This window comes from Notamacropus eugenii, chromosome 2 (genome assembly GCF_028372415.1).
Source record: "Notamacropus eugenii isolate mMacEug1 chromosome 2, mMacEug1.pri_v2, whole genome shotgun sequence".
Taxonomy (NCBI): domain Eukaryota; kingdom Metazoa; phylum Chordata; class Mammalia; order Diprotodontia; family Macropodidae; genus Notamacropus; species Notamacropus eugenii.
In genome coordinates, this window is record NC_092873.1 from 503,710,261 (window position 1) to 503,726,321 (window position 16,061).

The following is a 16,061-nucleotide window of genomic DNA, read 5'->3' on the forward strand; positions in this document are numbered from 1 at the left end:
CTTGAGAGATGCTTTAGAACGAAATTTTGAAGACATAAAGGCAAATAATTCCAATGAGGAGGAAAATTGTATTTGGCTGAAGCTACTGATGGAGATCCACCAACCAACTTAGATTTCAAAAAGAAATCTAACAGGTAACAAAAGAGACGTATTAAGAGTATGGCTCAACCCCATAGAAATAATTAGGAATGCTCAAGAGCAGTCAGCATGCCTGAGGTTGGCACAAAAGCTAGAAGTAACAGAGAGGGTTGACTTTTGAGTTTTGGGGTTTTTTAAGAGAAAAAAATGTCTTAGAAGGGTAGGACCTTGGCTTAGAAGAATAAGCCGGTGATGACTGGTAACATAGAGAAGGATGAGCTGCTCAATTTTTGCTTTTTTTTCTATTTTCTCTGCAAAGTAGAATGGCCTTTAACTGGAAATGACAAAACAAAAATGGTTATTGATACCTAAGATTGTACTACCTAGATGCCCTTGATGAATCCAGAATCATTAGCTTAGATAAAATATAATTTCAGGTCTTAAAATAACTAATAACTTTGATTGCTGAGCCATTATCTGTTATATTTGAAAAATTACAAAAAATGACAGCAGTACCTCAAGATGAGGATAAGAAAAATGGGAGAGAACAGAATTTGTAAGCTGTAGACTAGTGAACTTGACTTTGGTTTCTTGGCAAATTCTGAAACAGATCATTAAAGTCATGGTGGGTTAACATCCTGAAAGGGAAGCGGTGTTTACAAAAAGCCAGTATGGCTTCATCAAGAATAGATCACACAAGACAAACCTCATTTACATTTTTATGAGATAAATATATTAATTTGCAAGTGGAATGCAGTGGCTCTAGATGACCTATAGATGTAGAATAGTTTTTTGACAAAGCATCTCATAGTACTTTTGTGGAGAAGATAGAGAGGTGTGAATTGGACGATAAATTCATCTGATTTCAAAAAGTGATTGTTAAGGATTCAGTGTCAGCATGGCAGTAAGCCTAGTGGAATGGATCTGTGCTTGGCCTTGTGCTATTTAACCTATTTGTCAGTGATATAAAGCAATAGATTGTATATTCACTTGAGCAAGCATACATAAATATATGGATTTCTGTGTATGTGCATGTACATATATACGTAAGTTTATCATATCAGAAGCAATAAATTGTGGAGGGTGGGGGTAGGAGGAGATAGTTACTAAAATTAGGTCAAACTTAAGGTATAGAAAATAGGGTGAAGGGTGAGATTCATCATCTATTGGCTGTTATTTTGGGGAAGCAGTGCTGTATTTTCATTTAATTCATCCATCTTCACTACCTACTGTTTTATAGTTCTCTCCTCTTTTGTGGCTAAATTCCTTGAAAAAGCCATCTATAATGAGTTCCTTCACTACTCTCTCTTTCTCTCTCTCTCTCTCTCTCTCTCTCTCTCTCTCTCTCTGTTTCTCTTTCTCTCTCCCTTCCTCCCCTCCCTTGATTTCTGACCTTATCATTCAACTGAAACTGCTCTCAGTCAAGTTACCTGTGATCTCTTCATTGCCAAATCTAAAGGCTTTTTCTCACTCCTCATCCTTGTTGGCCTCTGTGCAGCCTTCATTCGCACTCCTTCCCTTGATCTTGTCTTCTTTCTACGTTTCCATGACACTGCTCTCTCCTGGTTCTCATCCTGTGTCTGACCATTCTGTCTCCTTTGTGTCAGCCCACTCTTTGAGTCCCCCAGACCTCTGTCCTAGGCTTTCTCTTCTCCCTCTATATTATTTTACTTGATGATCTCATCAACTCTGGTGACGGGAGCTCATGTGCTTTCATGTGCTGATGGGTTCACTTATTGTTTCTGTGCAGACAATCTTCAGATGTATTTATCTAGCTTCACCAGTTGCCTTTTGGACTTCTTGAACTGTCATCCCATGGATACCTCAAAGTCAACCTGTCCAAAACTTGAATTCTTTTATCTTTGCCCTCAAGTCTTACCTTCTTCCTGACTTTACTATCAAGGGTTCCACTATTCTCCCAGTCCCTCATCCTCAACTCCTTACTCTCATCTCTTTCCCACTCCCTTATCCCTTCTAGTCTCTCTTATATAGAGCCCCTTCTCTCCTCTGACACTGCCACCATTCTGCTTTGTTCTAGTTGATCTCCCTGCCTCCCCTACTCCAGTCCATCCCCTGCTCAGCTGCCAGATTGATCTTCCTAAAGCACAGGCCTGACCATGTCACCCTCCTCCCCCCATTCAGTCACTCCAGTGACTCTCTATCAGGATCAAATGTGAATAATTCTCTGTTTAGCTTTCCAAGCCATCATAACCTCACCCCATTCTGCCTTGGCAGTTTCTTATATTCTTTTACTGTTTGTGTTTGTATATAACCTTATTCTCTTTCACGTGTTCTGAAATGCAGTGACGTTGCTCTCCTTGCTGTTCTGCACACAAGATGCTTCATCTCCTGACTGTGAGCATTTTCTTTGGCTGGAATTCTCTCCCTCCTTAACTTCACCTCTGGGCCTTCCTGACTTCCACATCCCAGCTAACTTTCACCTAATCCCACTTAATACTAATGTCTTTCCTTCGTTGACTGTCTTCAGTTTATCCTATATCTTATTTGTATGTGGACATTGGCAACTTGTCTTCATTAGATTCTGCCCTTCTTGAGACCTGGGACTGTATTTTTGCCTTTCTTTACATTTCTAGAACTTGAACAGTGCCTGGCACATAGTAGGCACTTACTGCATGCTTCACCTGTTTATCGACTATAAATTCAGAAGCATTCAAAACACTAGAAAAACGATTTCAGAAGATGATTCTTATAACTCCTTTTTTTTCTGATCTAAGAATGACAAAAATGCTGCCTTCCTTCTGATGGAAAGTGACAGACTAATCATCAGCCTTCCCAGAGTGAAGTGGACTGAAGCAGCATTGACCATGGCATCTAGGTTGCAAGAAGAATGCATAGCATTTATTGTGGCAAACTTCTCCCAGATCATACAGAGTGAGAACTTTGCTCTTCTTTTACAGGTACTGTCATGCTACTTTTCAGTTCCCACCTTCTTCTGCTGATTGTATTATGTAACATTTTAAAGTAATATTTATATATAAAATGACACAGTCTCAATAAATTTAATGTTACCAACTTCAAATGCCACCTTCTTTATCACCTTTCCCCACAATTAGGTATTCTCTTGCCTTTGACCTGCATATTATTTTATATTTCCCTTATGGTGTTTGTCATCATTTGCTTTGTACAGTTGTTATGTACTTGCCTCATCTGTCCTTCTAGATTGTAAGTTTGACAAGGTAGAAATCATGCTTTATTTATCAGGATAGTGTCTCTAACATATTAAATGTTTAATAATCCTTTGGTGAATTGTGTAGTGATGGGCAATTCTTTGTGCAGATTAAAGGCTGCCTGGTGTGTCTCAATATGACCCAATGTTAAACTAGCCTACTCTGTTATTCCGGTTGTTGTCGCTCACAGATTATCAACAACCAAAGTGTCTGAAAATAACATAGACATGGTTTGGTGGGGATTGTGGTTTTTAACTAATGATGGGATTGTTTGCTTAGCAAAATTAACTATCTGACTAGAGCCAAATCTTCATAAGGCTGTTTGCCCATCTAGCTTCAGTAGAGGACTCATCAGCATTTCTAAGATCATAAAAATTTCCATGTAAAACAGGACCTTCTAGGTTCTATTTTATCAGGTGGAGTTAATGGAATTTGCATAACTTTTTGGTAATTTTATGAGGGAGATGGAAAAAAGGAACGAATGGTTTAAATTCTGGATTCATGTCACCAGAGTTATGATGAGTCTTCTTATGTCAACTTTTTGAGCTTAATCTTAGCTTATGAATTGTGAGAAAAGCTATTGCATTGTACATTTCATTTTATGTGAATGCTTGTATGCTTCTTCCCATAGTCACAAGCAATGAGTAGCACAGCAGATCTCTTGGACAAAGTTCTTAAAGCAATTGAGAAAAACATCACCACTGAGAATAGCTGTTTACTTCTAATGGCTGTGGATACCCTGCTGAATGCTGAAAGTACCAAGGAAATGGTATTGATACAAATGTTACAATAAAAATATAACATTTATACAACTCCATTATATTTTCAAGATTAAGAATTTCAAGGAACTACAGATGAATTTGTAATGATAATTTGGAATTAGGCATTTTAAATGGTTTGCTTTAAATAGTTTTTAACAACCAGTTTTCCTTTTGTTGAAATAGTAGATGTTTTAAACTGCTAACAGCCAATAGTACCCCATTGGTTAGTGTATTATCTACCACTGGGTAATAATATTTATCCCTATAAGAAGGATATTACCAAATGGAATTTTCTGAGTATAAATTTTGTCTGAAATATTCTTGCAGATTTTGATTTCTGTAAGATATTTTTTCTCTTTGGTGTTGTGTCTGGCCTTAAAACTTGGGTTCTTTGGTGATTTGAGTAAAATACAAAAATTAAAATGATGTTGATGCTTTATATGCACATATTAACTAATGTTAATTGTTAAGTTACTGCAGGCTAGTGGTATTTTGTTCAGCAAGAGTGATAAAAATTTAATCAAATCTAATGCTGTTCCCTCGAGTATTTGACCTTGTAGTGACTTAGCCTATTATAAAACCCCATGGAAGATATTCCTAAAGAGGTCACTGGCGATTTAAAGCAATGTTTCAGCTTTGACAGAAGAGATCTGACTTAACACAGCACTACAGAATTAATGTAGGCTTTGATTAGGAACGTGTAGTCTACAATCTTAAAAATCTAAGTGATGACATCATTCATCTAGCTTAAGGAGTAAGTAGATTCTGAAAGGAATAATGACTGGTTGCTATGACAATGTGGCTCCCCAGCCGCTGATTTGTTGCTTGAACACAGGGTTTTACGTGCAAGATCCAGGCTCTGCGTGATAAGCTCTGGCTCTTCCTGGTTCAGTCTTTTTATGCTGTTCGTCACACAGAAAGCTGGAGTCTGATGAGACCAGATGACCAGCAGAAGATCCAAGCAGGTGTGTTCACTGTAGAATTCTTTATCTTTCTATGGGAATTATGCTTTGCCATACATTTTGAGAATTCTTAATGAGTACCAGGATTAGAGGCGGGGTGCTTTTATTCTCTGAAGTACTAAATGGCCATTTACAACTCGTGATAGTGTGTTTAGTCAGCCTTGAAACTGATGAAGCAGTTTGGGGAGAATTCCTTTTTTGTTTTGTTTTTCTAGAGCTTTAGTTAGGCACACATGTAAAATGGAGACAAGACTCCCTTTTCCTATATACATCTGTCTGTTTCTATCTCCTGTACATTAGTAAAATTGTTCCCATGTTATTTACATAAAACAGTATTAATACTAGATAAGTAATATGGGAAATTTTCTTCTGCATAGAACAATTTACTGAATACACTTTCTCCTATTTACATATTTTATTATTAAAGCTTCGTCATTTCTTACATAAAATCTGTTTCATGTGAGTTGTGTATAAATTAGGTGGATTTATTTCACAACTGATAGGTTTAGTGATATTGTATGTGCTATTGCAGAATCTCTAATGAGCAACATCGTGGTCTCTGACATTTAACAGACACCACTTGACACATTAGAACCAAACTAACAACATTTATTTCTCTGAATATTTCTTTGTTTCAAAAATGTTAAAGTAAAATGTTAAGGGTGTGGAACTGAAAATGGCTTCAGGACCATCTTTGTTAAAGCAGATGGTACAGCAAACATATTGGAATGTTTGATAAGAATATTTATTTAAAAAGACATTTTGGATCATGTTATTTTGCTTCATATATTTTACAAAGCAAGCCATTTTATGAATTTTAACACATGAAATCTGCATATAATGAAAAGTATTTATGATGGTAGTTTTCATTTTTTAAATTCCTTAATTACATGTTGGATAAATGATCTAATCCATCTACTTTTATTACTATGCTGTGGAGGTATAGTTAAATACAGTCTGACGAATGCATAGTTTAAAACGTTCTGTCATTTGTTTTTTGCATTTAAAAATTTGGGAGAATTTTCATATGGTATGCATTTCTCTTGTGAATTCATGTAGTACCTGTATTTATCCACTAAAAATTCTATAGTTTTTTTTAAAAGCTATGGATCAGTCAGTGGTGTAGGTGTCATTCAAAACTCTCTCCTGATTGGTAGCAAAGTTTTGGGGTTTGTTTTGTTTTTTGTTTTTCTCTTTTAGAAGATTTCATATCCCCAGGTTGAGATTCATATTATGTTTTGATTTTTAATTATTTAAAGCTATAGGAAAATCATTCAAAGCTTTGAATGTCTAATTAGTAATAAAGGTGGTTAATACATGGAACTTCCCATTTTCAAATACTAGTTTATGAAGATGTTAGTATTATAAGATGACCTGTCTTCAGTTTCATATCTATTAAAATGTATGCTAAGACCTAAGCTGTGCAGAAATACTGCATTGGGTACCCCACCCCACAGCCCCCAAAAGGGAAGAAACTGGGTAATCTTAAGCATGATCTCACTGAAGTATACTAATCTTTGAGTGATTTGTGTTAATATCTTTACGGATGTGAATGTAAAGAATCGTTTGCTCACCGAAGATCAATCCCCTGCAATGCCATTTCAGGGTTCTGCTTTGTCCTACAGCATAGTTTCTATAGAATGGAGAAGATTGCTACGTAGCTTCCTCTGTAAACTTAGCATACTTTTTGTTGGATGTTTTAATGTAAGTAATGTAATTTATGGAAACTATCAACATTATCTGAGTAGATTTAAAAAAAAAAAGATCTCCAGAGGAACAGACATCAGCCATACGATATACTGATAATCTCATCCAGTTATTTCTGTTTTCATCATGCCATTAGAATTCTTATTTGAAGAAATACATGAATGTTAGCCTAAAGTATATTGTGTATGAATGTTTTTTATGGCAATACAAATGTTTATTTAGATCTCTTGACTCGTATTATTAAATTGTATATAATTTTAAGAAATGTGTGTTAGATTGACAGAGCCTTGCATTTTCTTGTCCAAATTCTAACACCATCCTCCAGCCTTCTCCCAAATTCAACATATATTTATGATTCATCTGTCTTAACATTATTTTTTAAATGGAGGTATTATAAATATTTTTTAAAGATGTGTGCATTGTTACAAGCTGTTGAGTCTTTGAAATTGGAAAATTAATTGAAGTTATCTCAATTTTTAAATTTTAAAAACTTACTCTTAGTTTATAAATTTTTTGTGTATGAGACTCAGTTTTTCATCTCACTTAAGGACACATTCAGAGGTGATGTGACCATAATGTTGCCATTAACTTATGACCATGCAGTTTTTATTTGGAAGTTTGAAGGGAATTTTGAAGTGTGCTGGAGTAGTTTTCAAGAACCCAAAATTATCTCTGACCAAATGTGTCCTTCCTACCTGCTGTCTTCTGCTTTCCTTTTATGAAAATTGGTTCCTAAAGAATTAAACCACTGTTTCTTTTATAGCTGCATTTGATAAAGGTGATGATCGAAGACTTGGCAAAAAACCGATATTCAGTAGTTCTCAGGTAAATACCTTCATTTTCATATGTCAAATAGAAAAAAAAATTGTCAAGAATAATTTCATATTTGATTAAATATTGAAATAATTCCTGTTTCAATTCTGTTCCTTCATTGTTAATGATTCTTTTTCACTGGATATTTTTTGGCATTTTAAGTTGACATTTTCCATAGAAGGTTCCAAAAACCTTACTGCAGTTAAGTTTTAATAGCTTATTTAGAAAGAATGTGCTATTTTGTAGTACTTATTATCTTGCTGACTCAGGGGGTAGATGGTATAATGCCTCTTCCATTTCCTTGAAAGCCCTATTGGCAACTAAGCATGTTGGATCTGTACCAATAATTCATATACTTGAATTGTAGATGTAATTCAATCTTAAAATTTTCTAATTGGCCTACTTCTTAAAGATACATTTTTCCTTTGTTCCTCTTTTCCTTATACTAAAGTATTTGAATTCCCATGCCCAGATGAACTACATCCCAGAGAACTGACAGAACTGGCAAATGTAAATGCCAAAACACTCTGATTGGTACCAGTAGAGACCAGACCCAGCTGTGGGACTGCAGGACTGTCAGTCCCACTTCCTGTCCCAGATTGTTTAGTATATAGTCTATATTTCATATTCATTTATCTCCTTGTATGTCATTTCCCCCAGAATGCAAACTGGATGGCAGGGACAGCTCCATTATTGTCTTTGTATGCCCAGACTTGCACATAGTTGGTGCTCAATAAATGCCCAATGAATGTATGAACGCTATATTTATAGGCTAAATGGGTAAATAGTATAGCGTTGTGATAATGGAATTTTCATTTGTGTGAAATTCCATAAGAATTGGATGCATTTCGAATCTTGCTCCAGAGTATTTCAGATCGCATTGTAAGATAGGTTGACCTGTAAGATGGGGCTGGGCTCTGAAATCATTTGTGATGAGATTTCACTGTGAAGTGCTTTGATTTTCTGTAGTTGAGCCAATAGGCTCCCCCAAAGCATAAAAGTTCATGATCCAGTGAGAGCATGCGTATAAGAGCCTCCCAAGTCCATACCATGCAGCGTTCAATGTAGCAGTGTGTTGGAAGAGCTCCAGGGGTGGGGAACCTGTGGTCTCGAGGCCACGTGTGGCCCTCTAGGACCTCAAGTGCAGCCCTTTGACTGACTCCAAACTTCATGGGACAAATCCAATTTGTCAGTCAAAGGGCTGCCGTACTTGAGGGCCGCAGGTTCGCCAGCCCTGAATTTCAGTGATTAACTTTAAAGTATATATTTTAAAATAAGGTTTGATCAGAGAACCAAGATGATGGGTCATAAATACTTGGATGAAGATGTTGGAGTGGTTTTGCCATTTCCTTCTCCAGTGGATTAAGGCAAACAGAGGTTAAGTGACTTGCCTGGTGTTGTACAGTTTAATGAGTGTCTGGGCTTAGGTTGGAGCTCAGGTTGTCTTGACTTCAGACCTGAAGTGTGGCTCTAGCCATTGAGCCACCTAGCTCTCTCCATCATCTAAGAGCAGAAAGCAACAAAGACTAGTATTCATACTCTACATGTGATCCTTGGCATGGATGGGGAGATTAAGGTTCAAGAGCTCTCTCCTTCCCTCCCTCTTTTCTTCCTTTCCTCTCATCTTCTCTTGTCTCTTTCTTTCCTCTCTTTCTGTCTTGCTTCCACTCTCTTGTTCTCTCTTTTTCCTCCTTCTCACTCTTCTCCCTCTTTCACTCTCTCCCATCTCTCCTCTTTCCCTTCTTCTTTCTCCTCTTCCTCATTCTCTCTTCATTTTATTAATGAGGAAACTGAGGCAGAGAAAGGTTAAGTGACTTGTTCAGTCACTCAGCTAAGTGTCCAAGATCTTTGTGACTCCACCTCTAGTGCTCTGTTCAGTACAAACTGGCAAAATCTTCAAGACCCAAAGATACACTCCAGGATGAGGCATTAGAGTATTTGAGTGGATGACGTAGTTATAATTATATATTTAAAAATGACGAGGAAAAAAGTGATAGTAGGAACACAGAAGCGCATGTAAGATGTTAATTGCTTTTATTTTATTTTTTTAATGTGTGTACTTTTACTTGAACTAGTCTTAAGTCCGTGCACAGGTAAAGTTCCTCCCCTTCCCCAAGTACTGGCACCAATTGCATAAAACTCATGGGGAGACTATAAAGTCTTCATTCACATCTATGTTGGGGACAGGAAGGGAATTTAAGGGGCCATTCATTATGGCTCTGACAATTTTTTTAAAAAGGAACAAGTATTAAGGCAGAAGATGCAAAAAAGTTGTTTTTTTGTAAAGGATTACATAATTTACATGTAAAGCAATATGAATACCTTCCCAACTGGATTTTTGTTACGTATATTGCTATTACTTTAACTAACTGTATATATGTATATATATATTTGAACATGTTGCTCCTAATTCAGAGCATCACAGATTTAGAGCTAGAAGGGGCCTTAGCATCTACTGGTACACATACTTTACAGAGGAGAAAACTGAGGCACAGAGAAGTTAAGAGCCTTCCCCAGGGTCAGGCAGCTAGCATCCCATGTGTCTTTACTCCAAGTTCATTGGATCCACTATGCCAAACTGCCTCTAAAGTCAAGTAGAACTAGTCAGATCTTTCTTCCAGTGGCCATCTCCAGTGATGTGTGGCCTCCTATAGATTGTGAAGACCCACTTTCACCACGAATAGCCACATCCTATCAAAGGGCATTCTGCTGTAGCTATTTCTGTGTCTTTGCCAAGACAGCATGGCAGACTCCAATAAACCGGGTGTCATGAACATGTTTTTCACAGCAGAGCATTAATCCAGAGCACAATAAATGAAAACAAAAACATGAAGTGAATCAAGTGCTTTCACTACTTTTTAAATACCTGGGATTCAGAGTGAAGTACAGAACCAAGTTAAAAATGCTGGGATTACACTTCATCGATAACTGAGAGGTCTTTTCAGGGGGCAGTGACGTTGGAACGGGGCAGTAACAAGAGTAAGCAGTAGCCTGGGACGATGGAGAAAGTGCCAGCTCATGTTCCCAGGGAATCTCAGCAAGCCTCACTGAGTCAAGAGGGTCCCCTTTCCTTGCCAAGGCCGATCTGCTGGCCATGTGATCTTGATCCAAGCCCTTCCTGGCCATGCTGGGAGCTCATCTCTCAACTGTTTCTTCTTTTTCTTTCATCTTCAACTTTTCCTTAACTACTGGCACCTTTCCCACCATCTGTATACTTGCCTGCATGTGTCCCATTCTTAAAAAACAACCCAAAACCTTTGACTTGATCTTACCACCCTCTCAAGCCATTTTCCTATATTTCTTCTCCTTTTCATGGCTAAACTTCCAGAAAGGGTTTTCTGTACTCATTTTTTCTTCTTCCTAATATCCTCATCACTTCCCAATTCCTCTGAAGCTGTCTACTACCCCACCACTCTACCAAAACACCACCACAGAAACTACCTTTTCCGTCTTCATTTTACTGGCTATTGACCATCTCCCAGACTATTCTCTCCTCCCATGTTTCTATTTGCTGGATCATCCATCATTTATCTCTCACCCCTGAGTTTTGGTACCCATTGAAGCTCTTTCTGAGCCCTCTCCTCCCTTCCATTCTCCTTTCTTCCTCTCTCCTCTCCTTGACTTACAGTGTACTTTCTTCACTTGAATCAAATGCATGCCCACTTATTGCTCAGCAGCTAACCAAAACTATTTCTTTACCATGTGGTTATCAGATCAGAAAAATTGTCATAACTGTTATGATGAATAACAGTTTTTACTGTTACTCATTACCATGAGTAATATTTCTTTTTTGGTCCAGACCTATGATTTTATCAGTATAGGAAAATCCTGGAAATTCTGTCCCTCCTACAGAACAGTATTAATCTGGACTCAGAGAGCTGCCTGGGGCAGTGAGAGGTTTGTTCACTCTTCCATGGCTTCACTGAGAGGGTATATCAGAAGCAAGACTTAAGCCAGGTCTTCTTGACTTCAAGGTTGGCATTCGATCAGCTCTTCCATGTTTCCTCTAATAAGTCATAACTAGGGTGATGATAATCACAAAATGCTAGAGCTAGAAGAGACTTTAAAGATGGTCTTGTTCAACTTCATTAATTTCTAGGGGAAGAATGCACATATCAGAGAGGTGACATGACTTGTTGCTAGTTAGTGGTAGAACTAGGTCTTAAACCTAGATCTCTGAAGTATAGTACTTCTTTTACTCTGTGAAACAACAGATGGTAGGCATTTTCTTAACTTGTTCTGCACTAGAGTTTTTTTCCTGCATCATCTCCTTTATTAAATGTATTTACCTATTTTCACTCATTCTGTATTTATTTTATTTTTTTTGATCTAAGAATGCTCTATAATCAGTTCTTAAGCTTCACGGAATGTATATTTTATATACCTAAATTGAAGGTCTAAGTAAAACCTATAGAATACCATTAAACTACACTTAGCTAAGTTTAAGGTAAACTTAACCAAGGGAGGAAAAAGTCTTATGTGTTTTGTTACAAATTGAAGTACATTTTAGTATCTTATTTTTAGACAACCTTCAGAATAACTTTGGAAAATCTACCAGCCTTACAGAATTTTAATCCTTTTATCCACTCTGTGACTAGGCCAAGCAGAGATGTATAAAACAAGTGAAGGCGCCCAACTGCCTCCCATTTCTGTAGTTATTTTCCCCTTATCTTCTGTTCTTCAGAAATTACTTTTTTTATTTGACTGTGATTTAGGGTAGTTGTAGAGAGAAACACCTTCTTGCCAACACAGATCAATACCTATTCTTAGAAAATTGCCTGAAGTGTGAAATCAACGTGCCCAGGGCCATACCACCAGTGTTATGTGTCAGAGGCAATACTGCCTGACTCCAAGCCAGTTCTCCATTTATTATACCATTCTGTGCTACAGTGTAAGGAACTCAATTTACTGTTCTTCCTCCTTAGTAATGTTTGCATTGTGTAAGAGGACTGCCAAAAATGGTTCTTACCTCAAAAGAAATATTCCGCCCTTCTCCCCTCTATTATAAAAGCCCTCCCTTATAACAAAGAACAAAAGAAAAAAAGATGAAGGAAAAAAATCTCAGTAAAACCAGTCAGTTCATTGAAAACAACCTAATACACCATCATACACACCCATGGACCTTTGGAAAGGAGATTGGCTTTGTCTTTATGATTGTGCAAATTCAGTTTTTGTTGCTTTGCGGTGGGTTTTTTCCTTTTATATTGTTGTAGGTATTATATGTTGTTTTCCTGGTTCTGCCAATTTCACTCTATATCAGTTTGTATAGATCTTTCCATATTTCTCTGTATTAATCACATCATTTCTTACAGCACAGTAATATTCCATTACATTCATCCATTAAAATGGCTTAATCATGCCCCAGTCAATGGACATCTTTGTTTCAGTCAGTTAATAAACATTTATTAAGTGCCTATTGTGTGCCAGGCACTATATACTAAACACAGAAAGGCAAGAGTTTAAAGTTTAGTAGGGGAGAAAACATGCAAGCAAATACATAGAGATAAGTCACATATAGGATACGTTACAGACCATCAGAGGGAAGCCACTAAAATTCTTGCAGAAGGTGGGAAAGGTGGGATTTTTAGCTGGGACTTGAAGGAAGCCAGGAGATAGAAATGAGGAGGGTGAGCATTTCAGTCTTGTGGCGCCATCAGTGATGATGCTTGTTCATGTAATAGCAAGCAGTCCAGCGATACTGAGTTGAACAGCACATGGTGCAGTATAAGGTATAAGAAGACTGAAATGGTTATGAAGGGCTTTGAATGCCAGAGGATTTTATATTGAAAGTACTGACATAAGTATTTTGGTATATATGGAGCCTTTTTGCCATTGACCTTCTTGAACTATATGCTTAGCCAATGGGATTTCTGGGTCAAGGTGTGTAGACATTTTAGTCCCTTTATTTGCATAATTCCACATTGCTTTACATTACGATTGTATCCATTCATAGCTTCTGTATTAATGTACAGATCTTTCAACAAATTCTCCAACATTAGCTATTCCCATCATTTGCCAAGTTTACCAGTTTGCTAGATGTGAGCTGAAACTTCAGGGTGGTTTTGATTTGCATTTCTCTTGTTATTAGTGATTTGGAACATTCTTTATATACTTTTTAGTAGTTTCCAATTTTCTGAGAACTGTTCATTTACATCTTTTGACCATTTATCTATTAGGGAATGGTGAATACGCATTTCTTATATAATATTTTAAGCTGAACTAAAAATAATGTGAAATAAACTTTTATTCATTCCTATGATTTAGATGTCCTTAAAAAAGCAGAATTCATGTTGTAAGTAGTCCATAATGATAACATGAATTTTCCTCATTTTTCTCTTCTTTGAAAGACTCAGTATTGAGTCTTTCTTAATGTATATAAACTGAACTGGTACATATATATGTGTATATATATCGTATAAACTATACTAAACTAGTATGTTCTAGTTTAAAACAGATCGGAATGTATCAAGGAGCTAAAGATGGTACATGTTCTTTTATGTCACTAAGTGTTTTCTCTTCTTTCCAGCAAAATAGAGCCATTTCAGACTCTAGTGATATAAAAAACGGATCTTGGAGAGGAAAAGACAAGAAAGACTCCTGTAGTTACCCTTCCACAGAACAAGAGAAAATGAAATCTGATGGGCTGGGTGCTGCTGGACATGCATCAAATACAAATAGAAATACTGTGAATAAATCTTCAAAACATGATGATTTAAAGGGAAGGGACAGTAAAAAAGCAGCATCTAAGATTACGAAAGATATTAAAACTGGGGAAAAGATTCCTTCTGGAAAGCCTAGAGCTGTTATAAAGCCTAAAACAGAAAATAATGATAACACTAAGACAGATGTGTTTGTTCGACAAGATGTTGAGCGCTCCTCCTCCTCAAGTGGCCAGAAAAATTCAGTAAGTGGGAAAGGAGTAAAAACCCAGGAAGGAAAAGGGGCAGGAGCTCGGCCAAAAACCCTCACTGGAAGTTCAAACCTGCCAGCTAAAGCAAAGCCACTAAAAAAAACCACTGGGAAGGATACTTCCTGCTCAGGCCCTGCAGGCACTTTCAGCAAATCTGCCAGTTCAAGTGTGGAACTACAAAGTCCTAGCGAGTGCCTGGATGAACCAAAGGAGAGTGAGAAGCCATCTCCTTGGAATTCTCCCCACGGAAGCCAAACAGTGAGAAGCAACTTGGAGACTTCCAAAGGTTCTAGTGCAGGTGGGTGAAGACTTCCTTCATGGTTTAATAGTTTCTGCTGAAATTCCTAGAAAAAGTGAACCTGAATGATCTTTATTTCGTTTTAAAGGCTATATGGAGGGAAAAAAATCCATTAAACTAAGACTCTGAAGATCTGGGTTCTAATCCTGACTCACTCATTAGCAGTCTGATTTTGGCAAGTCCCCTAATCTCTCTATAACTCGTGTTACTTCATTTGTAAAGCTGAGTGGGTTAAACCTGAAGGTCTTTCAGCTCTAGATCCATGTCCTATGATCCTAAATTTTACTTACAGCTATGACCAGTTAATTTGGCTGGTGTATATCTGCTGTACATTCAACACATTCTGTCCCATAACTCACTTTGCTTAATTTTTAGCCGTGAAATCCTGGCCTGTTTCAAGGAATGCTGAGGGAGCTTCCAATAAGAAAAGGGTTAATGAACATGAGACTCACATAAGTAATAGGTAGGTCTTTGTTCAAGCTTAATGTAAGCATGTTAGTTTTTTATTTTCCTCTAAAAGTTAATCATAATCTGACTATTGTGTATGTCAGGGATTCTTTATCTTTTTTGTGTTATGGACCTTCCACGTAACATCCCCCATCAACAGTCTGGTGAAGCCTATGAACCCTGAACCCCTTCTGGGAATAATATTTTTAAATTTATAAAGAAAAAATATAAAATTGCAAAAGAAACCAGTTATTTTGGAACAGTTATCAAAAATTTTTTACAAACAAACTTACAGACTCCAGGTTGAGAACTCTGGTTTAGATATTGTCAAAAATTTTCTTTTTTTTGTAGAAAGACAATATTTAGAAGAAATGGCAGTTTGATGGGGGAAAGTTGTGTTTGTGGTACTTAGAATTGATTGCTTTATCTTCATTCTAAAACTGACAATGTGTGAAACTTTAGATTTATCATCTGCCTTTCAGGAAGGAAATAAACTGTAGGTTGAAGGCTTTTGTAATTCATTTTTGTAATTATATTTGTAATTTATTGACAAAAGTAAGTTTTATGTATACATTTATTTGGAGTTCACATTTTGGGTTTCACATCTGGTACATGTTTTTTTTTCTTATTAGTACAACCAAGAAGGTTACTGGCAAGGGGTCTGGCGATCATATCTCCCAAGCAGTTTTGAAGAAGAGAGGGCACAGTAGTTCTGCAGGCCTACAAAGGGCAAAGAGTGCCCCGTCTAGTCTTACTAAAACCCAAGGTAAAGTAGGAAGGCTCTGAAAATGAGCTGTTTTATTACTCTAGCTGCTCAACTCCAATTTGGAACTTGAGTAGTAGGCAGCCAAAATATCATAGAAAACTTTCTAACTTACTTTTTGCCATTGAGTTGCC

The 16,061-nt window shown here is 37.0% G+C and overlaps 1 protein-coding gene across 1 annotated transcript in view; it reads left to right on the plus strand.

Moving 5' to 3' along the window:
- The window catches only part of BTBD8 (BTB domain containing 8), a 145,154-nt gene that overhangs the window by 114,097 nt on the left and 14,996 nt on the right, over positions 1–16,061 (plus strand). The window contains 7 exon segments of the mRNA XM_072649072.1: positions 2,814–2,996; positions 3,898–4,035; positions 4,863–4,992; positions 7,460–7,521; positions 14,036–14,717; positions 15,093–15,180; positions 15,797–15,930. Coding sequence (XP_072505173.1) covers positions 2,814–2,996; positions 3,898–4,035; positions 4,863–4,992; positions 7,460–7,521; positions 14,036–14,717; positions 15,093–15,180; positions 15,797–15,930 — 1,417 coding nt within the window.